General features: G+C 41.0%; 1 protein-coding gene across 1 annotated transcript in view; it reads left to right on the forward strand.

The window, feature by feature from the left end:
- LOC138762473 (voltage-gated inwardly rectifying potassium channel KCNH7-like) overlaps positions 1–24,204 on the forward strand; it is a 192,670-nt gene that overhangs the window by 24,886 nt on the left and 143,580 nt on the right. Inside the window, exons 3-4 of the mRNA XM_069936229.1 lie at positions 11,719–11,751; positions 22,475–22,909. Of these exons, the coding sequence (XP_069792330.1) occupies positions 11,719–11,751; positions 22,475–22,909 (468 nt within the window). The remainder of the gene's footprint in view (positions 1–11,718; positions 11,752–22,474; positions 22,910–24,204) is intronic.

Here is a 24,204-nt window from a genome sequence, read left to right on the forward strand (position 1 = left end):
GGCCATTACGCAAATGACTCTCCCCTCCAACGATTCCGTCTGAGCCTGCCACTGCCTTAATAAAACTGCCAAAACTTTAAAGGACCCATCTCCCTCCAGTCACATTCTCTTCTCCCACTTTCCATCAGGCAGAAGATACATGAGATTGAAAATGCAAGGACAGTTTCCAGCTATTATCAGACTCTTAAAAATGTTTTTTTTAGTAAAAGAGGATATCTTTGTATTCTTTTATCTGCAGTTTTATCTATAGCCTGAATGTTACCTTTGAAAACCAGTACCCTGCACTTTTGTGTATTATTAGTAATTCATAATTTTCAGATTATTAATTATTTTTGTGAATTACTGTAATGTTACACCCTGCACTTTTGTTTCATTACTGCATTACCTTCTGCACTTGTCTGGATAAGATGCATAACAAAGTTTTTCGCTGTATCTCAATACACATGATAATGGATGGAGTATTTTTGCAACCAATTATAGATTGAAATTTGCATCAAACAAGGGAAATAGGGAGTTAGAAGACATGCGACAGGTGAAATAAAATATACAGGTGTGAAAATGCATTATTGAAGAAAATATGACAATCTTATTGTGTATAAAAGGTTACAGCTTTTAAAGGGGTACAGGAACAATGAGACATAGGGATGGCTACAAAAATATTGATTAAAAAAAACATATCTTTACAAAGAAATTTTGTTTTGTTTTTTGTATCCTTATATGGCATGTGGGCATTAACATTGATTTCAACATTCCTCTCTAATTACTCTTGGAAGATGGTTCATTGAAAGGCTACAATTCGGTTGGAAGTGTAAATAGGTAGAGATTTTGCTCTCATTACAATCAAGGAGTAGCTATTTATTTTTAACTCAAGATAGTGTGTGACTTTGAGGAGAAGTTAGAGATGGTGAAACCAAACAAACTCTGTTAGAAGAATGAAGCAGGTCAAGCAATATTAGGGCGAGAAAAAGAATGGTCAATGTTTTGAGCCATAATTCTATATCAAAAATATCGATGAAGATTTCCTTCTAATGCCATTTGACCTGCTGTTTGGCTCATATTCCAGCATCTGAAGTCTCCTGTGTGTCTTTTGGAAATGGTGATGTTCAAATGAGCATCCTTTTCCGCTTGAAGCCAGATGTCACAAGATTGTGAAGGTGGCATTGATAAACTACAGCCATGGACTTTGTTGGCAGTACAGATTCCAGAGTCAGTGTGTTTTCTTGGGGGGGGGGTGATGGCAGGTGATGACTCAATCTTTAAAATTGTTTTTTTTTAACTTAGTTGCATTTTCTAAGATAGTTTGGGGTAAGGGATGAGTGTTAAGGCTGTGTGTTGTCGGGAGTGCCGGATGTGGGAGGTCCTGGAGTCTTCCAGACTCCCGGATGTCCATATCTGCACTAGGTGTGTCGAGCTGCAGATTGTCAGGGACCGTGTTAGGGAACTAGAGCTGCAGCTCAATGACCTCAGGCTGCTTAGGGAAACAGAGGTAGTCATAGACAGGAGTTACAGCCAGGTGGTCACGCCAGGGCCACGGGAGGATGAAAGGTGGGTAACTGTTAGGAGAGGAACAAAAGAACGTAAGGTGCCAGAGACGAGCCCTGTGAATGTAACCCTCAGCAATAAGTACGCCTCTTTGAGCACTGTTGAGGGGGACATCAAGGTTGGGGGGAGTGACAGTGGCTGTGCCTCCGGCACGAGGTCGGCCCCTGTAGCTCAGAAAGGGAGGGAAAGGAAGAGGAGGGCAATTGTGGTAGGAGACTCCATAGTTAAGAGGACGGATAGGGGATTCTGCGGACGCAGCAAGGAGAACCGGATGGTGGTTTGCCTCCCTGGTGCCAGGGTCCGGGATGTTGCTGCTCGTGTCCCAGATATCCTAAAGTGGGAGGTACAGGAGCCAGAGGTCGTGGTACATGTAGGTACCAATGACATAGGGAGAATTAGAGAAGAGGTCCTAAAAAGTGAGTACAGGCAGTTAGGTAGGGAGTTAAAAAGAAGGACCGCAAAGGGGGTAATCTCTGGATTACTCCCTGTGCCACGTGACAGTGTGAATAGAAATAGAATGAGGTGGAGGATTAACACGTGGCTGAAGGGGTGGAGTAAGGGGCAGGGTTTTAAGTTTCTGGATAACTGGGACCTTTTTTGGGGGAGATGTGACCTGTACAGTAAGGACGGGTTACACTTAAATCCCAGGGGGACCAGAATCCTGGCAGAGGTATTTGCTAGGGCTACTCAGGATCCTTTAAACTAGAATGGTTGGGGGGAGGGAACAAAATAGTACAGAGCAGTAAGGAGAAGGTTAGAATGCAAACAAAGAAAGTTTGTAGTAAATATTTGAATATGGATGGGCAGGTGATAGAGAAGGGAAATGCTCTGGAAGAAGATGAAGGGCAATTGGCAGGAAAAGTAAATAATGTTGTTATTAAAGATGAGGGAAAACAGGATTAAAAATTGGGAAATCTCTGAAATTTTAATGCCAGGAGTATTGTAAAAAAGGTGGATGAGCTGAAGGTGTGGATTGATACTTGGAAGTATGATGTGGTAGCGATTAATGAGACATGGTTGCAGGAGGGATGTGATTGGCAACTGAATATCCCTGGGTTTCGTTGTTTTAGGTGTGATAGAGTTGGAGGGGCAAGAGGAGGTGGGGTTGCATTGCTTGTCAGGGAAAATATTACAGCGGTGCCTAGGAAGGATAGATTAGAAGGCACATCCACGGAGGCTATTTGGGTGGAACTGAGGAGTAGGAAAGGAGAGGTTACACTTGTAGGGGTGTATTATAGACCACCCGGAGGGGACCGAGACCTAGAGGAGCAAATCTGTAGGGAGATAGTAGATATTTGTGATAAGCACAGGGTTGTAATTATGGGAGATTTTAATTTTCCACATATAGATTGGGAAACACATTCTGTGAAAGGACTGGATGGGTTAGAGTTTGTGAAATGTGTGCAAGATAGTTTTTTACAACAATATGTAGAGGTGCCGACCAGAGAAGGAGCAGTGTTAGATCTACTGTTGGCAAATAGGATGGGTCAAGTGACGGAGGTTAGTGTTGGCGAGCACTTCGGGTCCAGTGATCATAATGCCATCAGCTTCAATGTCATTATGGAAAGAGAGAAATCAGGGCCAAGGATTGAGGTTTTTGATTGGGGAAAAGCTAGATTTGAGGAGATGCGAAAGGACTTGCAGGGTGTGCATTGGGACAATTTGTTTTATGGGCAGGATGTAGTAGAGAGATGGAAGTCTTTTAAAGATCAGATTTTGAGAGTGCAAAAGCTTTATGTTCCTGTTAGGTTAAAAGGAGGGGCAAAAGGTTTGAGAGAGCCGTGGTTTTCAAGGAATATTGGAAACTTGGTTCGAAGAAAAAGGGAGGCGTACATTAGATATAAGAAGCATGGAGTTAAGGAGATGTTTGAAAGATACATTGAATGTAAGAGGAATCTTAAGAGAGGAATTAGGAAAGCTAAAAGAAGGTACGAGAAAACTATGGCAAGCAGGGTGAAAACTAATCCAAAAGAGTTCTACAAATATGTTAATGGTAAGAGGAAAGCTAGAGACAAAATTGGTCCCTTAGAAAATCAGAGCGGAAAACTGTGTGTGGAGCCTAGAGAAATGGGGGAGATATTGAACAGTTTCTTTTCTTCGGTATTCACTAAGGAGAAGGATATTGGGAGATGTGAGATAAAAAAAGCAAATTGGGTAAATATGGGGAATCTTTCTTTTTCTTTGGCTTGGCTTCGCGGACGAAGATTTATGGAGGGGGTAAAAAGTCCACGTCAGCTGCAGGCTCGTTTGTGGCTGACCAGTCCGATGCGGGACAGGCAGACACGATTGCAGCGGTTGCAAGGGAAAATTGGTTGGTTGGGGTTGGGTGTTGGGTTTTTCCTCCTTTGCCTTTTGTCAGTGAGGTGGGCTCTGCGGTCTTCTTCAAAGGAGGCTGCTGCCCGCCAAACTGTGAGGCGCCAAGATGCACGGTTTGAGGCGTTATCAGCCCACTGGCGGTGGTCAATGTGGCAGGCACCAAGAGATTTCTTTAGGCAGTCCTTGTACCTTTTCTTTGGTGCACCTCTGTCACGGTGGCCAGTGGAGAGCTCGCCATATAATACGATCTTGGGAAGGCGATGGTCCTCCATTCTGGAGACGTGACCCATCCAGCGCAGCTGGATCTTCAGCAGCGTGGACTCGATGCTGTCGACCTCTGCCATCTCGAGTACCTCGACGTTAGGGGTGTGAGCGCTCCAATGGATGTTGAGGATGGAGCGGAGACAACGCTGGTGGAAGCGTTCTAGGAGCCGTAGGTGGTGCCGGTAGAGGACCCATGATTCGGAGCCGAACAGGAGTGTGGGTATGACAACGGCTCTGTATACGCTTATCTTTGTGAGGTTTTTCAGTTGGTTGTTTTTCCAGACTCTTTTGTGTAGTCTTCCAAAGGCGCTATTTGCCTTGGCGAGTCTGTTGTCTATCTCATTGTCGATCCTTGCATCTGATGAAATGGTGCAGCCGAGATAGGTAAACTGGTTGACCGTTTTGAGTTTTGTGTGCCCGATGGAGATGTGGGGGAGCTGGTAGTCATGGTGGGGAGCTGGCTGATGGAGGACCTCAGTTTTCTTCAGGCTGTCTTCCAGGCCAAACATTTTGGCAGTTTCCGCAAAGCAGGACGTCAAGCGCTGAAGAGCTGGCTCTGAATGGGCAACTAAAGCGGCATCATCTGCAAAGAGTAGTTCACGGACAAGTTTCTCTTGTGTCTTGGTGTGAGCTTGCAGGCGCCTCAGATTGAAGAGACTGCCATCCGTGCGGTACCGGATGTAAACAGCGTCTTCATTGTTGGGGTCTTTCATGGCTTGGTTCAGCATCATGCTGAAGAAGATTGAAAAGAGGGTTGGTGCGAGAACACAGCCTTGCTTCACGCCATTGTTAATGGAGAAGGGTTCAGAGAGCTCATTGCTGTATCTGACCCGACCTTGTTGGTTTTCGTGCAGTTGGATAATCATGTTGAGGAACTTTGGGGGACATCCGATGCGCTCTAGTATTTGCCAAAGCCCTTTCCTGCTCACGGTGTCGAAGGCTTTGGTGAGGTCAACAAAGGTGATGTAGAGTCCTTTGTTTTGTTCTCTACACTTTTCTTGGAGCTGTCTGAGGGCAAAGACCATGTCAGTGGTTCCTCTGTTAGCGCGAAAGCTGCACTGTGATTCTGGGAGAATATTCTCAGCGACACTAGGTATTATTCTATTTAGTAGAATCCTAGTGAAGATTTTGCCTGCAATGGAGAGCAACGTGATTCCCCTGTAGTTTGAGCAGTCTGATTTCTCGCCTTTGTTTTTGTACAGGGTGATGATGGTGGCATGACGAAGATCCTGAGGCAGTTTACCTTGGTCCCAACAAAGCTTGAAAAACTCATGCAGTTTGGCATGCAGAGTTTTGCCGCCAGCCTTCCAGACTTCTGGGGGGATTCCATCCATACCTGCTGCTTTGCCACTTTTCAGTTGTTCGATTGCCTTATATGTCTCATCCAGGGTGGGAACCTCATCCAGCTCTAGCCTTAGGGGCTGTTGAGGGAGCTGGAGCAGGGCGGAATCTTGGACTGAGCGGTTGGTACTGAAAAGAGATTGGAAGTGTTCTGACCATCGGTTGAGGATGGAGATCTTGTCGCTGAGGAGGACTTTGCCGTCTGAGCTGCGCAGCGGGCTTTGGACTTGGGGTGAGGGGCCGTACACAGCCTTTAGAGCCTCGTAGAAACCCCTGAAGTCGCCAATGTCCGCGCTGAGCTGTGTTCGTTTGGCGAGGCTAGTCCACCACTCATTTTGGATCTCCCGGAGTTTGCGCTGAAGATGGCTGCATGCGCGACGGAAGGCTTGTTTCTTCTCTGGACAGGACGGCTTTGTAAGGTGAGCCTGGTGGGCAGCTCGCTTCTTTGCCAGCAGCTCCTGGATTTCCTGGCTGTTTTCGTCAAACCAGTCCTTGTTTTTCCTGGAGGAGAAGCCCAGTACCTCTTCAGTGGATTGCAGTATGGTAGTCTTCAACTGATCCCAGAGGGTTTCAGGGGACGGGTCCGTGAGGCGGGTTGCAACGTCGAGCTTTGCTTTGAGGTTTGCCTGGAAGTTTCCTCTCGCTTCGTCTGACTGCAGTTTTCCAACATTGAACCTCTTTCTGGGGGCTTTATTGTTCCTGGGCTTTGGCTTGAAGTGAAGGTTGAGCTTGCAGCGAACCAGCCGGTGGTCAGTGTGGCATTCCGCGCTAGGCATGACCCTGGTGTGGAGCACATCTTGTTTGTCACTTTCTCGCACCAGGATGTAGTCCAGGAGGTGCCAGTGTTTGGATCGGGGATGCATCCAGGTGGTCTTAAGGCTGTCCCTCTGCTGAAAAAGGGTGTTTGTAATGACAAGCCGCTGTTCTGCGCAGAGCTCCAACAGGAGGCGCCCATTGTCGTTGCACTTGCCGACGCCATGCTTGCCCAGGAATATGGGGAATATAGAGATTACAAAAGGTGTAGTTTTAAGGCTTTTGAAGAATATAAAGGTGGATAAGTCTCCGGGACCAGACGGGATCTTCCCCAGGACATTGAGAGAAGTGAAGGAGGAAATAGCAGAGGCTCTGGTGGTAATTTTCCAAATGTCATTAGATATGGGGATAGTGCCGGAGGATTGGCGCATTGCGCATGTGGTTCCGTTATTTAAAAAGGGTTCAAGGAGGAAGCCTGGCAACTATCGGCCTGTAAGTTTGACGTCTGTGGTAGGTAAATTAATGGAGAAAATTCTTAGAGATAGTACTTATAAACATCTGGATAGACAGGGTCTGATCAGGAGCACTCAACATGGATTTGTGGGAGGAAGGTCATGTTTGACCAATCTGATTGAATTTTTTGAAGAGGTGACTAGGAATGTGGATGAGGGTAGCACAGTGCATGTTGTCTATATGGACTTCAGTAAGGCCTTCGATAAGGTACCACATGGAAGGTTAGTTAGGAAGGTGCAGTCTTTAGGTATAAATTTTAAGATAGTCAAATGGATTGAACATTGGCTGAAAGGGAGAGGCCAGAGAGTGGTAGTGGATAATTGTCTGTCAGGTTGGAGGCCGGTGACCAGTGGTGTGCCTCAAGGATCTGTATTGGGCCCATTGTTGTTCATTATATACATTAATGATCTAGATGATGGGGTGGTGAATTGGATTAGTAAATATGCAGACGATACTAAGATAGGTGGAATAGTGGATAATGAAGAAGGTTTTCAAGGATTGCAGAGGGATTTGGGCTGCTTAGAAAAGTGGGCTGAAAAATGGCAGATGGAATTTAATGCTGATAAGTGTGAGGTGCTTCATTTTGGTAAGAAGAATCAGAATAGGACATACGTGGTAAATGGGAGAGCATTGAGGAATACAGAAGAGCAGAAAGATTTAGGAGTGACGGTACATCGTTCCCTGAAGGTAGAAACTCACGTGAATAGGGTGGTGAAGAAGGCTTTTAGTATGCTGGCCTTTATCAATCATTGCATGGAATATAGGAGTTGGGAGGTGATGTTGAGATTGTATAAGATGTTGGTGCGGCCTCATTTGGAGTTCTGTGTGCAGTTCTGGTCGCCTAATTATAGGAAGGATTTAAACAAAGTGGAGAGAGTGCAGAGAAGGTTTACCAGAATGTTACCTGGGTTTAAGCATCTAGAGTATAGGGAGAGATTGGACAGATTAGGTCTTTATTCTTTGGAGCGTAGAAGGTTGAGAGGGGATTTGATAGAAGTATTTAAGATTATGAAAGGGATAGACAGAATGGATGTGGATAGACTATTTCCGTTAAGAGGAGGAAAGATTAAAACAAGAGGACATGAGTTAAGAATTAAGGGGCAGAGGTTTAGCGGTAACATGAGGGGGAAGTTCTTTACTCAGAGAGTGGTAGCCGTGTGGAATGATCTTCCGGGAGAAATAGTGGTGGCGGAGTCAATTGTATTATTTAAGAAAAGGTTGGACAGGTATATGGATGAGAAGAAGATGGAGGGTTATGGGCATTGTGCAGGGAGGTGGGACTAGAAAGGGGTGTTTGGTTCGGTGCGGACTAGAAGGGCCTAATGGCCTGTTTCCGTGCTGTAATTGTTATGTTATGTTATGTTATGTTATGTTTTTTTCAGTATTGAATGAAACATGAAAATCTGTAGATTGTTGTCAAAATGCAGAGAAGCTGGGGAGGGGGGAGGAGCTCAACCAGTCTCTCAGCATCCATAGGAGGTAAAGATGTATTACCCCTGATGTTTCAGGCCTGAGCACTTCCTCAAGATATGAGCAAAAGAAAGAGACAGGAATCTCAGAGAAAGTCTGAGAAAAAGGGTAAGAATGAGAGTTGGGGGGAGTACAGACCAACTGACAAAAGGTGTTAATTTGATATAATAAGAGGACAGAAGAGAGGAAAGGTGAGAATCAAAAGAGACAGAGAGAAAATGAGAGAGAGAGAGAGAGAGAAAGCAACTGAGAGAGAAAGAGAGAGAGAGAGCGAGAGAGAGAGAGAGGAAAGGAGACATGGGAAAAAATTATGGGGATGGGTTTCTAACAGAATTTTAATGCCATCCGGTTGGAGGGTGGCCAGACAGAATATAAGGTGTTGTTGCTCCATTTTGCAGGAGATCTTAGTCTGGCAGTGCATGAGACCATGGACAGACATGTCAGCAAGGGAAAGGGTTAGGGAATTGAAATGGGTAGCCATTGGGAGATCCATGCTATTGTGACAGACAGAGTCGAGGTGCACAACAATGCGATTTCCCAGCCTCCATCAAGTCTCTCAATGAAACAATCTCCCATTTCATATTATTCCAGTTGCACTCATCTGGGGTTATAGAGAATAATCCATCACAATCCTGACATGTGCCTTTTGGCAGTTGGAAAGGATTTGGAGAGGCAAGATGTGATCCCTTTTTAGCCAGACAGTTTTTAAGGTTGGTCCTGTTAAGTTTCTGGACTACAGTAAATCTCAAGATTTAGATGGTGCAGGAGTTTAAGACATGAAGCGTTGAGATCTACAGCGCAGTATGTTCCCTTCAACCCACAGTGTTGTGCTGACTTAATAACCTACTCTAACAACTGCCTAGAATTTCCATTCTGCATAAACTTCAATTTTTCTCAGTTAAATGTACCTAATCATTAGTCTCTTAAAAGGTCCAAATGTAATAGCCTTGCTGCCATTCCTGGCAGCTTATCCAATGCACCCACCATTCTCTGTGTGGAAAAACCTATTTCTTAAATCCCCCCTGTACTTAATTCCAACCACCTTAAACTATACCCCATGGTGTTAGCCATTTCTTCCCTGGGAAAAAGCTTCTGGCCATCCACATGATCAATGGCTCTCATTATTTTGTACACCTCCATCAGGTTACCCCTCATCCTCCATGACTCCAAGGAGAATAGACCATTCATTCAACCTACCCTTTCCAATCTGGACAACATTCCTATAAACTTCCTCTGCTCCCTCTCTGCAGAATCCACATCCTGACTCCAAGTGGGTGGTCTAACTAATTATTATTTAGCTGCAAGATTACATGATAGCTCTTGAACTTGTGTTTGTCAATATCAAGTTTAGTTTGTTTAAACTCCTTCTTGTTGAAGATTGTCAATGTTTTGTAATTGTCTGCTGTAAATATTACTTGCCATAATCAGTGCCTTAATGTTGCTTGGGGCCTGCAGTATATGGCTGTGACCTGTTTCAATGGAATCTGAGTGGACACTGTCATGACATCAGCACAGCTGACATTTTAATAAAATGGATCATATTGCTGAGGTAGTTGAAGGTGGTAAGACTCAGGACAAGACCGCAAGGAACATCTACAGTCCAGCTCAGGAATTAAGTTGTCACTCTTTGCACTGTATGATCATGTTGTGCACTGTTTCGAATTCTGAACCTTTTTAGTAAGACCCCTATTTTAAAAAGAATGAAGAAGGGACAAAAGAGCCTTACTAGAATGATGATGGACTCCATTTATATGGAGAAATTGCAGAATCTAGGATCAGTGAAGGTAAAAATGAGATTTAACTGAGTGGCTCAAAATTTTAACAGACATAATATTCCTAACAAAAAGGCCAAAGGACATACCACTTTAAGTATTCCCTATTCCATAAGTGGTCTGTGATTAGTAAGGGATTGCTTAAGGTGCTATGTGGGTGGAAATAAAAAGTTTGAAAATTTACTTGTACCTAATTGACTCGTTATGTGCATGGTTTCATGACTCCAAAGGAAATGGGCCAATGACAATTTTTCTCAAGCAAAATATTTCAGAGACAATTGGGTCTAGAGCAGTGATTTTTAACCATCCCTTCCCACCCACATACCACCTTAAGCAATCCCTTACTAATCACAGAGCACCGAAGGCATAGGGAATACTTAAAGTGGTATGTGAGTGGAAAGAAAAAGGTTGAGAACCTCTTGATTAGAAGAATTTTTCTTCATGTAACAAGTAATAATCTGGAGCAGAATCTCTGATTCAGCATGCAGATCCAATAGTAATCTTCAATAGGCAAATGGATATATCAATGGCAAAGGAAAACTTGCTGAGCTACAAGGAAAAAGCAGGAAAGAGGAATAAATTGACTTGTTCTTTAAAGAGCCATCTTAACCACAATTAACCAAATCACCCAGGTTCTCCTTTCCATGAATTCTCATCAAGAAAAATGTTGCATTATTCTATGGCACAAACAACTGATGTCAAAACAACAAGATGGAAACAGGCCTCAAGATAGTCTTTCCATACATCAGTTTTGCTAAAGGAAATGGTGGATTTAACACTGCAATGAAAGTATAAGATTAAACTGAATAAAAAAGAAAAACAAAATTGGAACACTGGGCAGCATGCTTGGTGTAAGTGGATAGCGCAATACTGTTACAGCACGAATGATTGGGACTAGGGTTCGAATCTCTTACTGTCTGTAAGTTGTTTGTACATTTTCCCTGTGTCTGAGTGGGTTTTCCCTGGGGCTCCAGTTTCCCCCCACTGATCAAATCGAGGGTTATAAGTTAATTAGGTGTAATAGAGTGGCACGGGCTCATGGGCCCAAATGGCCTGTTACCGTGATGTAGGCCTAAAACATTTGTTTTTAAGAACATAATCTTTTGGAGAAGCAATCTTATCAGAGATATTCTGATAATTTGGTTTACGCTTTTGATAAAGATGACCTTACTGGTAGTTTTCATGCTGAAATAAGAAAAATAAAAGCTTCCGATGCCTTTTTCATGAAGAAATAATGCATCACGATGAACAACGTGCGCCAACCAAAAGAGGGCAGCTAGTGGGAGCAAAGTGCATAGTCCATCCACAGATAAGAAGACAGCAACTCAGCAAGGTCCCTTTCAATATCCAAACCCCATTGTGGATGACAATTCTGTGGTGTAGCTCTGGGGAAGCTATCGACAGCAGTACAGTACGAGTTACTGGCTTGCCCCTTCTACTTAACAAATTCTTGGCAGTGTCATTCTCTATAGTGCAATGAAAAAATACTTGGAGCTTCTCGCATGGCAGGAGTTGCTTGAACAGGTTAGTAAAAGGTTTTTGTTACAACACAGAAATGCTAGAGAAACTCCGCAGGTCTTTGATACAATTGCCACCTAGAAAAATAACTAAAGATTGACAGTGTGCTTTGCAAGCCCAAAACATGTGCATTGGTTCATCAAAAGGAAACCTATGTCTTGCAACATGTTACTATTTTTAAATCACAATTTGTAATGCTTGTAATCACTGAAGTTCAATTGTATTTCAGATGGCAATCCCCTCTCCAGTGACTCTTCTTCAGGTAAAGTTTACCGTTGTCTGTCCTGATGTATGTGTAATTTTTTTTCCTGATTTTGTAAAGCTGGATCTAGTACTTCATGGACTCCCATCATCAAGGACGATTTGTATAAATTAATTGAAACAGATGGCACACTATTTTTAAAAAGCAGTAGTTTCCATATTTAGTAGCATTTTCCTTCCAAATGTTTTTACTTTTTTCAAGCTCTTATCAAGGAGTCATCTTATTTTGTGATTTATTGGTAAGCATAATTGTATGTTTTTGTGCAGTACAGTACATATAACATTACAGGAAATCGCTGCCACAAGTTCAAAATCTTGGCACACAATGTCTGCAGCAAATTTAGCTTTAACCGAATGTTCCTTTTTATCCCACTCTTTGCATTAACAAAATATAAGCGCAATCTCTGAAGATAACAACGTTTCTAAGGTATATTTTGGGCTGTTGGAAATGACGATGTAATGTAAGCTTGACAATTCGAGAGCGTGTGAAATATTTTCAAAGTAAAGACGTTGCTCTTCAAATTGGAGTAAAGTTCAAAAAATGTTCTCTTTGTATGGAGTGCACAGTGACAACCTTCACTGATCACCGAGATTATAAGCAATATTTCGATTGTTTTTTCAAATTGCCTTCTCTACTGAAGGTAGTCTTTGTGCCATCTTGTGTATGCAACAATTGGTGTTTTCTTGTATGTAACTATAGAGCATACTGCATATACATTCAAAACCTAAAACACTCTCCCAAGAGAAACCATCTTGGCAATCAAAGGGTTTCCCATCAACAAAAACAAACAACAGTTGAGAACTAACGATGTCAGAGAAAATATCAAGCAGATAATACTTACTGTGATTTATTTTTTTGAATGTGATCAATTCCTGTAAAATTTTGAAACATCACGTGAAGTTGATGCTTACTTTGAGGTGTCTTCAGCCTTTGCATATGTCTTTCTATGCACATTTTGACTATTGAAACAGAGAGAAAAAGTAGTGTTTCCTTTTCATCTGAATTGCCTTTAGTCACCAAAATCAGTTATCAACTTTACCATCCTTATGATGAGGTGGTGAAACTGAACAGTGTTTGCATGAAGTGAATCTCGGAAAATATTATTTTATGTTTAATCATTAAGTAGCCTTTGTTATTAATAAAATGTATCTATCAGTTACAAGTAATTATTTTAAAACATAAAAATGGAATTTATAGAATGCATGTATGGTAATAATAATTCTGATGTATATCTAAAAATACATATATATATGAAATTCAGAATAAATTGCAAGTTGAAAATTATAAAATGCAGTAAATCTTGAAAATCGGCTCATAATTAATTTGTATAGATTAATTGCAATGAAAGCAGTGTCTAATGTGATCTGGTGATTTTAGAGCCCATCAGGCACAGTGCTAATTATGTGAATGGATAGTCCTAGTTATACTGAGGTAGAATGGTTTGAAGCCAGACTGCACTGATTAAAAGTTGGATACATTGTGGCCACAATAGGTGCCAGCAGTTTGGTAGGCTGCAAATAGTGAAGTCTTCAATGGAAAAGAGTTCAGTAATCTTGGGTGATCTCCAAATGATATCTCAGCAGTTAGTAACAAACTGCAATGAAAATTAAGGGCAGATGTTAACTGCAAGAACTGAAAGATACCATTGCAAAAGTAGCTTCTACAAGGAGTAAAAATCGGTGTATGTATCTTCAAATTCCTCATTTTACCAATAGTAATACTAAGCTGTCATTTGCCAACCTGCGATTCAAGGAATAGAAATCATACCCGATATTCTCCAATATCCTCACTCACACCCTAAATTCTCAGATGCACATATTCCAGCTGTTCAATCATCGCAACCATGTCCTTCCATTAGATTGCGCAGAACTCACTGATGCACTTCCTTCTGTCTCAACATCCTTGACTCCATAACTGGGTTGCATGTCTTTGCAGTGACAACCTTTAAACTATTAAATATAATCCCTTTGTGTTCCACTGCCCTACCATCCCACAATTTCTGACAAATTGTAAGGTGAAGATGTTGCAAAATTGTCCCTCTTACTTTCCCTCCTTCCTTACATCTTAAACATAGCCTGAACGCTTTATCATTCCAGGCAGTGCAAGAACAAGAAGATAAGAATGATGAATGCACACCGTTACTTGTCTTCACTCTTGCAGCCATCTGCTAAAATGATAACATTTCATAGAAATTAGGGAATTGCTCAGAGGGAGAATCTCCCCAGAGAGGGGCTTTACACAGTTAGATTGTAGCTTGGGCAGGGGAAATGTGTAGCTTATGGAGGACAAGATTATCCCACAAATTCTTCTTCAGAGGTCTTAGATAAAAATTCCAATGTCTACTGATCTGTGTGGAAAACACTGCTTTACATAAGAGGAAGCATTCCAGAATTTCTGCATTCAATGTCAAGGATAGTAGAACCATCCAACTTGTCACTGACTTCAAATACACACTTTCCAGTAAAGGAATAGAAAACGCCTTCTGAAATATGATTTAATGATATTTATGATGTTGGCCAATAGAGGCTGATAGATTTCCTGAACTCTGAATGATAGTTAAGTGTTATCTCTCTGTTTTACTTGGGAGGCTTCTTAAATAGCTTAGAGATGCAAGATTCAAATAACAAGAGACTTTACTTACTGATGCCTTCCACCATCTCAGGAAACTGTTTACACTCATTCTATATGTACGCCCCGCCGTGGTGCACTACAGTTACTACAGTGAGAAGGGTGTATACTTACACGGTTACAAAATAGTTCACATTAGCCTGACTATATAACAGTAAGGATAGAGTTTACAGATATTAATGTAGTTCAATAATGTATCTTCCATTGAAGCATGTCTGGTAGAGTGGTCACAGATCCTTGGAACTGGAATCTGATTTTTTTCCTTCAAGAACAATGTTCATTGTTCTACAGCAGCCCTTTCAAGCTATAGCCATCTAAGCCATGAGGGGTCAGTTTGCAGAGGGGTTCTTTATGCCAAGAGCTATTTCAGATTACCTTATAAGTCCACCTGAAGACAAGTAGACTGCATTAGTCATGGTCCAACCATGCAGGTGGTGTGTAAAACACCAAGATGTACAAGCTCGAGAAGACAGCCAGTAAAAGATTTCACACAGATTAGTTTAGTATAACATGTAGTTTAGTTTAATTTCATTAATAACTTTGATTTTTAATGTTTATTCACTGGTGGTTTTTAGTTTTGCATTTGGATAATCAAAACAGTTCATGCATGAAATTGTAATCCAAAGGGAATTCCTGCTTATGCATTTATGTCTGGGAGAAATGGACTTTTACATGAGATTTAATGCCAGGGAAAATTCCCTTAGCATCTGTCAAACTCACTTTTGCAGCATAAAACTGCCAAGGAAACCATCAGAATCTTGTAGAGTTGGAGTAACATCCAGAAAAGGACAATCAACAGCTTATCATTAAATAGTTAGTTGTTCTGTCAGGTTAGGGGCAGTTCATCCTGTTGGTGGAACACCTATTCAACTACGGAACCAGAGAGCACTACAGCACAGATCAACAGGCTATTTGGCCCTTCTAGTCTGTGCCAAAACATCATTCCACTAGTCCCACTGACCTGCACCCATTCCATAACCCTTCAGACCACTTCAATCCATGTATCTATCTAATGTATTCTTAAAACTTTTACTATGTCAGATGGCAGCTCGTTCCACATTCCCAGCACTATCTGAATGAAGAGGTTCCTCCTAATGTTCCCCCTAAACCTTTTCCCTTTCACCTTAAAGCCATGTCCTCTTGTATTTATCTCTCCTATTCTGTGGAAAGAGCCTACTTGCATTTATTCTGTCTATACCCTTCATAATTTTTTAAATCCCTGTTAAATCTCCCTTCATTCTTCTATATTCCAAGGAATAAAGTCTTAATCTGTTTAATCTTTCCCTGTAGCTCAACTCCTGAAGACATGGCAACATCCTAATAAATCTTTTCTGCACTCTTTCAATCTTACTGATATGCCTCCTGTAATTTGGTGACCAGAACTGCACACAATACCCCAATTTGGCCTCACAAAAGTCTTATATAACCTCACCATAACATCCTAACTCCTGTACTCAATACTTTGATATATGAAGACCAAGATGCCAAACCCTTTTTTTGCAAACCTGTTTGCCCATGATGCCACTTTCAGGGAATTATTCCCAGATTTATTTTTTCCTTGGCACTCTTCAGTACCCCATCATTTACTGTGTATGTCCTACCTTGGTTTGTCCTTCCAAAATGCAACATCTAACATATGTCTGAATTAAATTCCATCTGACATTTTCTGACCCATTTTTCCATTTGGTTCAGATCTCTCTGCAAGCTTTTAAAGCACTTCTCACTGTCCACAACACCTCCAGTCTTAGTATTATCATCAAACTTGCTGATCCAATTTACCACATTATCATCCAGCTCACTGATGTAGACAACAAACAATAATGTTTCCAGTGCTGATCCCTGAGGCACACCACTAATTACAGGCCTCCAGTCTGAGAAGTAATCATCCACCATAATTTTCTGTCTTCTCCCATTCAGCCAATTTTGAATCCAGTTTACAACCTCTCCATGGGTAGCTAGTGTCTGAACCTTCTGAATAATATCCACAGCCTTTCCTTCATCTATTTTCCTGGTAACATCCTCGAAGAGCTCTATAAGATTCATTAAACACAACCTACCACACACAAAGTCATGCTGACCATCCTTACTCAGCCGTTGGCTGTGAAAATACTTGTATATCCAATGACTCAGACATCCTCTAATAATTTATCTACCACTGAGATCATGTTCACCAGCCTGTAATTTCCTTGTTTATCTTTGGAGCCTTCATGAGCTACCCGCCCTTCCTCTGGCACCTCACCTGTGGCTAAGGACATTTTAAATATTTCTGCCAGGGTCCCTGCAATTTCTACATTAGTCTCCCTCAAAGTCTGAGGGAATAACACGTCAGGCCCAGGGATTTATCTACCTTTATTCGCTGTAAGGCAGCAAGCACCTCCTCCTCTTTAATCTTTATATGTTCCACGACACTACTGCTTGTTTTCCTTCCTTCCTTATACACTATAGTAGTTTCCTGATGCAAAACAAAACTGTTTAAGATCTCCCCCATCTCGTGAGGCTCCACACTCTAATCTTCTTGAGGACCAATTTTGTCCCTTACTATCCTTTTACTCTTTACTTACCTGTAGAAACCCTATGAGTTTACCTTCACATTATCTTCCAAAGCAACCTCATGTTTACTTTTTGCCTTTCTGATTTCCTTCTTAAGTATTTCCTTACATTTTCTATACTCTTCTAGTATGTCATTTTCTCCTTATTGCCTATACCTGCTATACACTTCTCTCTTCTTCTTAACCAGATCGCCAATATCACCTGAAAACTAAGGTTCCCTGTGCCTGTTAACTTTGCCTTTAATCCTGACAGGAACATGCAAATGCTGTACTCCCAAAATTTTGCCTTTGAAAGATAACAAATAGTCCCAATTCAATCTTCCTAGATCCTTTCTCATTTCAACAAAATTGGCTTTTATCCAATTTAGAATCTTGAGAACCAGACCTATCCTTATCCATAATTAACTTGAAACTAATAATGCTATGGTCACTGGTCTCAAAAAGTTCATCTACACATACATCTGTCACCTGACCTGACTGGTTCCTTAATAGGAGATCAAGTATTGCATCCTCTCATTGGTACTTCTATATATTGATTTAGTAAGCTTTCCTGAACACATTTGACAAACTCCAAGCAACTAGCCCTCTTACTTGAAGAGTTAGCTTCTACATTAAACTTTAAGATAACCAAAAAAGCATTTCGTGAGTTATTTCCTCAGTGCTTCTTTGGAGCTTTAATACCTTCACTGAGATATTGGTGAGGCTGTATCTGGAGTATTGAGTTCAAAACTATCTGCGCTGCAGGAAATGTTGAGAGGATGTGGAGAAGATTTACAAGGATGCTGCCATAACTCAGGGGCCTGAGTTATAGGGTGGGGTTGAGCAGAAGGATGAAGGGTTATATCATAAAATCATGAGAAGAATAGATGGGGTGAATGTACAGAGTCTTTTGCCCAGAGTAGGGGAATCGGTAACCAAACTGTTGGTTTATGGTGAGGGGGAAGAGATTTAACAGGAGACTAGGAGTAATATTTTCTATATAGAGAGTGGTGAATGTATGGATAGATTGCTGGAGGAAGTGGTTGAGGCAGTAACTATTGCATTGTTTAAGAAAATATTGGATGGATACATGCATTGGATAGGTTTAGAAAGGTACAGGCCAAATGCTGGCAGGTGGGAGGAGTATGGATGGGACATTTTGATTAACATGTGCAAGTTGGGGTAATGGGGCTGTTTCCACCTTGTGTGTCTCTATAGGTGTTTATATGCAACAATGCCACATTGAGGCTGGCTCAAGTCTGCCTTTTTCCCCCTATAAGGCTGATCCAGAGTTGTTTTTATAGAAAGCAGCATCAGGAGCCATCCCCCGGAGTTGAGGGAGACGCGATGAGTGGTGCAGAAGTGCTGCCCGTCACCATGAGGTAGAACATATGCTCCAAGCAATGGCCATCTTCATTACCCATAACCCCCATACAGTTGGAACCACACTGGAAAACGCAGAGCAGTCCCGCTGGATGGGGAATTATGGATAATGAAGATGCCCATTGATTCTTCCAGATCTTCTGCCCAGTACTGCTCCTCCAGCACGCCGAGCACAGCTCTTCACTCCCTTCTTTCATCCATCAGACTTCCTGGGTCTGCTTCTCCATCTCCACTCCTCAGCATCTGTCCTCCTTCCTCCTGGGCCATGTACTCAGCACCTGGGTCCCTTCGACCTCTGGCCCTAGAGGTCTGACTGTTCTTGCCCCCAGCTGGTCTCTCTTCGGGCCGGACTCCCTCACTCCCACTCATTTTGCATGTCCATTCCTGCTCTCCTCAGCTCCTCACTGCCCTCCTGCTCCTCAGTCTTGATGACCTTGGTGAAGGAGTGAGAGGTGGAGGGGGAATGGGAACAGATCATTTCTGGGTGGCAGGAGGGAGCCCTAACCCCAGCACCAATTACCATTGGAGCCCTGGTGGTAGCTCCTGGGTCACGGGCTGACAGCATTATCGTATTGACATCAGCCTGCCCCTAGGTTATGGAGCAAGGTGGAACAACTCATTTCACCTGTTTGACCCTGAAGGGTCATCGGCCTTTTTCTAAAGGTAGTTGAATCGATGTAAAAGCAGAGGATATCCACCTTTACATTCACTTTTTTTTCACTATCAAAAGGCCTTATGACTATAACAACTCAACTCATAAATGCAGGTCTCCCCTGCAGTGATCATTTTAGAGAGAGAGAGAGAGAGAGAGAGAGAGAGAGAGAGAGAGAGAGAGAAGCATCAAAATGCAAATATCTGTGCATTCTTGGCAGCTAAAAAGCAAATGGTACTGATCCCATATTCTCGCCAAAGAGTCTACAAAATGCATCAGTCAAAAACTTTATAAACAGTTGATAATTTTGTGATTAATTTATTTGTAAACTGCAGGATAATTAATGTAGAAATTAAATTAATTATTACTGGATTGGCTTAAGGAAAGCAGTATGCATTCTAATTTCATAACAAAAAATGAGAATGAATTATTTACTTCTTGAAAATCAGATGTGAAATGAGTCCAGGAACTGCAGCCAGAGCAAAGCATTTCTCTGTCAGAATGTGTAGGTGGAACAGAAAAAAAAATCAGGTGTCTGATATTCCCGCATTTAGTTTCCGCTATTAAGATCAACTTGACTCTTCAACAGATTTTAGCATTCAGTTTATGTAAAGTCACTGCTAATATTCACAAAGAGAGTCTGCAAAATTATTGTGTCCGTTCCCATTTGTGAAACAAGCAGTCAACCTCAGCCAGGTTTGTGCAGAATGGGAACAAGAAAGTTAACTGCAACAGCCTCGATCATTTTTTACTGGCGGTTAGTTCACAGCAATGGGGATTACTCTCAGTGTTCCCTGACACTCGATATCAGTGGAGGACGTGCAAGAGCAAAGGACAATGGCCAAGGATATCAAATAAAATCAGATATGTACTGTCAACATTGTCAATGTAACACCTTATCATATCTATACATTTTACAATAGATAGACATTTTAGAGCAGTGTCAGCTTGTCAATATTGAGACCCAAAGATGAGAAAGGATTTAAACCAGTTGCACTTCACTAAGATAGCCCCACAAGTCAGTCCCTCTGTCTTCCATTCCTAGGGGTCTGAAAGTTTTACACGCTGAATTTAGTGGTTAGCTGACAACGAAAAAGCATGGTAATTCACCCTGCAATCAATCATAAAATCAGCTTTGCCAACACCTAAAGGAAGGGAAGAAGAGAGCAAGAATTCCTAAATTGATTACAGCTTTATGAAGATAAGTATTCCCAGTCACACTGAGCAGGTGGGTCTAAGCAAAGTGAACATTCAGAGCTTTGACTTCAAATTGAAGAAGATAAATGATATGGTTAATCACGGAGGAGGAGGGATAAAGACTTGAAATGCTGTAACTAATTAAGACTCAGCATAAATATTGGTAGAGAGAAAAACACCAGTGTTTACTAAAAAGAGATAAAATAGAAGATACCAGGGATCACGCTGATTTTAACTGGTGGTTTCAAAGGAAATAACCAAAGTATAGCCATTATCGCACCAGTAGACTCACTGGACGTACAGGACTTGCTAAGTGATAGATACCACTGCATCTGTCACCCCTCTGTTGTTGGATTCCATGATCCCATCAGAGCCCTATAATATTTGCAGTAAGATATCCATACTCCTGCATTTAAATCTCACACTAAAGAACAAGATTTTTTGGCCTTCCTAATTACTTGCAGTATCTACATGTTACCTTTCAGTAATTCAGATACATTAATTCCAAGTCCCTATGAACATCAACCCATTTGAAGCTCATGAAATTTAGAAAAAGAGTTATTTTCCTTCTCCTAGAGAATGTATTAACATTTTCCACATTATATTCCATCGCCCACACCCACCAAGCCCTTGCTCATTCATATCTTTCTAAATCTTTGGCATCTTCTTGCAACTCACACCGCTATCTATAAGCACTTTGTAATGATTTACACCTGTTCTTTCACCCACTCTCTGATATAACTGGGCCTTTGGCAATCGTTAACACACATTGAATAAACCCCAGCCACTTCTAGAATTAGCGCCATAATATGCCCTAGTTCTCAGTCCAATAATCTCACAACTTCCCTTGGGAGGACAGGATCCAAAAATTGTTTTTATTACCTCGATCTCTTTGGTGTGATAAGTTGATAGAAATAAAGAAGCGTGTAAAATTGCAACCCAAACTTTAGTTTCATATTCGCCAAATAAAATAAGTTTATGTGAAGTTGCTTTGTTTAATATTTTGACAGGACTTTCATCCAGTATGAAAGGAGTTATTGTCTGTATTAAAAATAGTGCAGAAATATCATACAAATCAAGTTAAGCATTCCTTCAATTATTTTACTAATAGTTATTTCTTGGAAGAATACTTTTATAAGGGACACTGAAGCATCAGCATCAAAAACAATACATCTAACAAAGAGGACAATAATATTCAGATTATTTTTCCAATGAATAAAATCATTGATGTAGAGAAATAGTTAAAAGCTCCTCTAAACTTAAGAAGATCAGTAAAATAATATTGTATCGTATCTGATGTAAAATGATCTAAGGGCAACAAATATTCAATTTGTAGCCAAGCCCAGTCTACACTTATCAGATCTGACAAACGTTGTCAGAGACAAGAGTAAATAATGAAAGGTGCTAGCTCATGAATGTGAAGTGCTTTTACATTCTGCAAGTGTATCTTATAAAAATTGGTAGTTCCGACTATTATGAGCACCCCGATCAATAGCAAGAGTAATCAGCTTCCTTCAACCATATTTTCAACACCCTGACAAGAGTGATTCATTGGTCATTGAAATACTATAATCTCATCACACTTTGGCTAAAAAAATGAAATTAAAGAAATGTCAGCAGAAGCTCTACTGCAGCTCAATTTTGTGAATTAGTGGAAAAATATTTTCATTGCCGGGAATTTGTATCTAGTATTACATTTTCTTGTTTGCACAACATTGTAAATTGTCAAACGAATTTATTTTCTGAGACTAACCAGTTTGATTTATGCATGCAAATAATTATAGATGCAGGCAGGGTCTGGCCTACTCAACCTTCCCCTTGTCATGTTCTTATTGTCTGCAAGTGTTCACCATGTGATTTTGTCTCAATCTGTTGCAGCATTTTACCCAAGAAAATTAACAAAACCTATAAAATGTAATCCAAAATTAAAATCTCTATTTTTGAAAAAGAAAAGTCTGTTTCACTGGTAGATGATTCAGATATTATTAATTACTCTAATCAGCTTCCAATTTTACATTTTTTACAAGGGTGACTCTCTGTCTTCCTTATGGTGGACAAAAGTTAAAGAATGTCATGCATATTACGTTCTAAATGTAGCATTACATGACAATAATGGAACCTTTACCTTTATTGTTTTCATTGTAATATTACTCCTTGTCAAGCAACAGATTCTTGTTTCAATGTAGTAACCCAATGGGAAAGATTGTGATATGTTTGCTTTTGTTAATGTCTTATTCTGTTCCCTGAAAACCCTCTTTGTTGTTGTGTATTTTAGAATGTGTAAATTGAATGATTTCCATTGTTCGTTCATCTTCATAAATTTCCTTTTCTGCAGGCCGAGGAAGATTTTTCAGATTAAAGTTGCCTGCAATAAGACTTCTTACATCTAGCAAGCAATCACTCCCCCAAGAGGATCCTGATGCAGTTGTGGTGGAACCTTCAAAAGTAAGCAATGATTCTTTGGCTATGAAGGACTTGAAATCCCCCACAAGTGAAAGTTGTGGTCCTTCTGAATGTGAAGACACAAAAGCATTGACAGAGCCTGGCACTTCACCTCCATTTATCAATTTGCCAGGACCACTAGACCATTCTTCACCAAAGCAGCATTGGGATAGACTGAATCCAGACATGCTACAGTCTACCTCTGGTCTAACATACAGTCAGTCAAGGGAAAGTGTGTGCAGTATGAGAAGAGCTTCTTCAGTCCATGATATTGAAGGATACCATGTTAACTCCAGGACTATATTTAGGGATCGACATGCAAGTGAAGGTAAGCATTTTAATTTCTTTATAAGCAAGTTTTCTGTGAGTTTGGATTTATTCAGACCACTGCTCCAAAAATCTTTGAGTCATACTGCACGGTAACAAACCCCCAACCCCATAATTTCATTGCTGACCAACAAGTAGCCTTGCACAGAATCATACTGTAATCCTGTTTTTCTTTTTTTTTAAACCCTTACATTATAATTCCCCCTCCATATTTTCCTGTCACCACATGCACCAGGGCTGTTTATAATACCCATTAACCTGTCCTATCATATTGGAGGAAATCTGAGCAACTGAAAAAAAAACAACAAATTCACAGAGAACCTGCAAACTCCACACAGACAGCACCCAAGGCTGGGATTGAACTTGAGTTGCTGAAGCTGAAAGGTAGCAGCATTAACTGCTGAACCACTATATTGTAGGTGACTCATTTGTATTTCTGTAAGGGGTCATGGACCAAATACATCAATAATTTAATCCACAAATCCCTTTTATCAGATTCTGAATTCCTGTCCTATCTCAGGATGATTTCTGAGCAATATATAAAAAATAACAATGTATTTCTAGAGCACCTATAACGCAGCAGAATATCCCAAGGCTGTTCACAGACGGTACCACTCAGTGCAAGACCAAATGCTAAGTAAAAAAGGTAGTGTTTTAAGGTGAGTCTTCAAGAGGGCAAGAAGTACAGGAGAAGGCTAGGAAGGGAACCGGCAGCAGAAAGCACCACTGGATGTGGGATTCATTTTACAACCAGTACAAGAGGAGGGCAGATAAGCCAGAGAAGTACAGGCATAAAGAGATGAGAGCATGAGGGCAAGAATGTCAAAACTGCAAATTGCCTTAATAGGGCAAAAATTAAAAAATTAAAATGTAATTTTAAATAAACAGGTGTCTTGAAAGTTAAATAGTTTGTAATGATTATGCCTTGACTCACTAAAATTTCTTCGACTGAATAAAATTAGACAGATCCTTGGCATGGAGTAAATTTCCATGCCACACCAAAGATGTTCATGACTGATGGTCCTCCAGTACAATGTAAACCTGTAAGAGTTGAGACCTCTGGATGATCTCCATGAACAAAGTGAATCAGTACAGATGCCCTTTTCTGAATTGAATCACATGGCGGCTAAGTTATTATGCAGCCATTTGTAGGAAACCTATTTATAAAGTATGAGTCATTCCGCCCAACACCTTTGAATATGGCATTTCAGTTATGAAATCTCTTTTTGAAGGATTGGTCCTCCTTATAAATTATCATGATTATAAAATTTTCTTCATACTATATTGAAGGCAACC

This window comes from Narcine bancroftii, chromosome 4 (assembly GCF_036971445.1).
Source record: "Narcine bancroftii isolate sNarBan1 chromosome 4, sNarBan1.hap1, whole genome shotgun sequence".
In the NCBI taxonomy this organism is placed as follows: Eukaryota; Metazoa; Chordata; class Chondrichthyes; order Torpediniformes; family Narcinidae; genus Narcine; species Narcine bancroftii.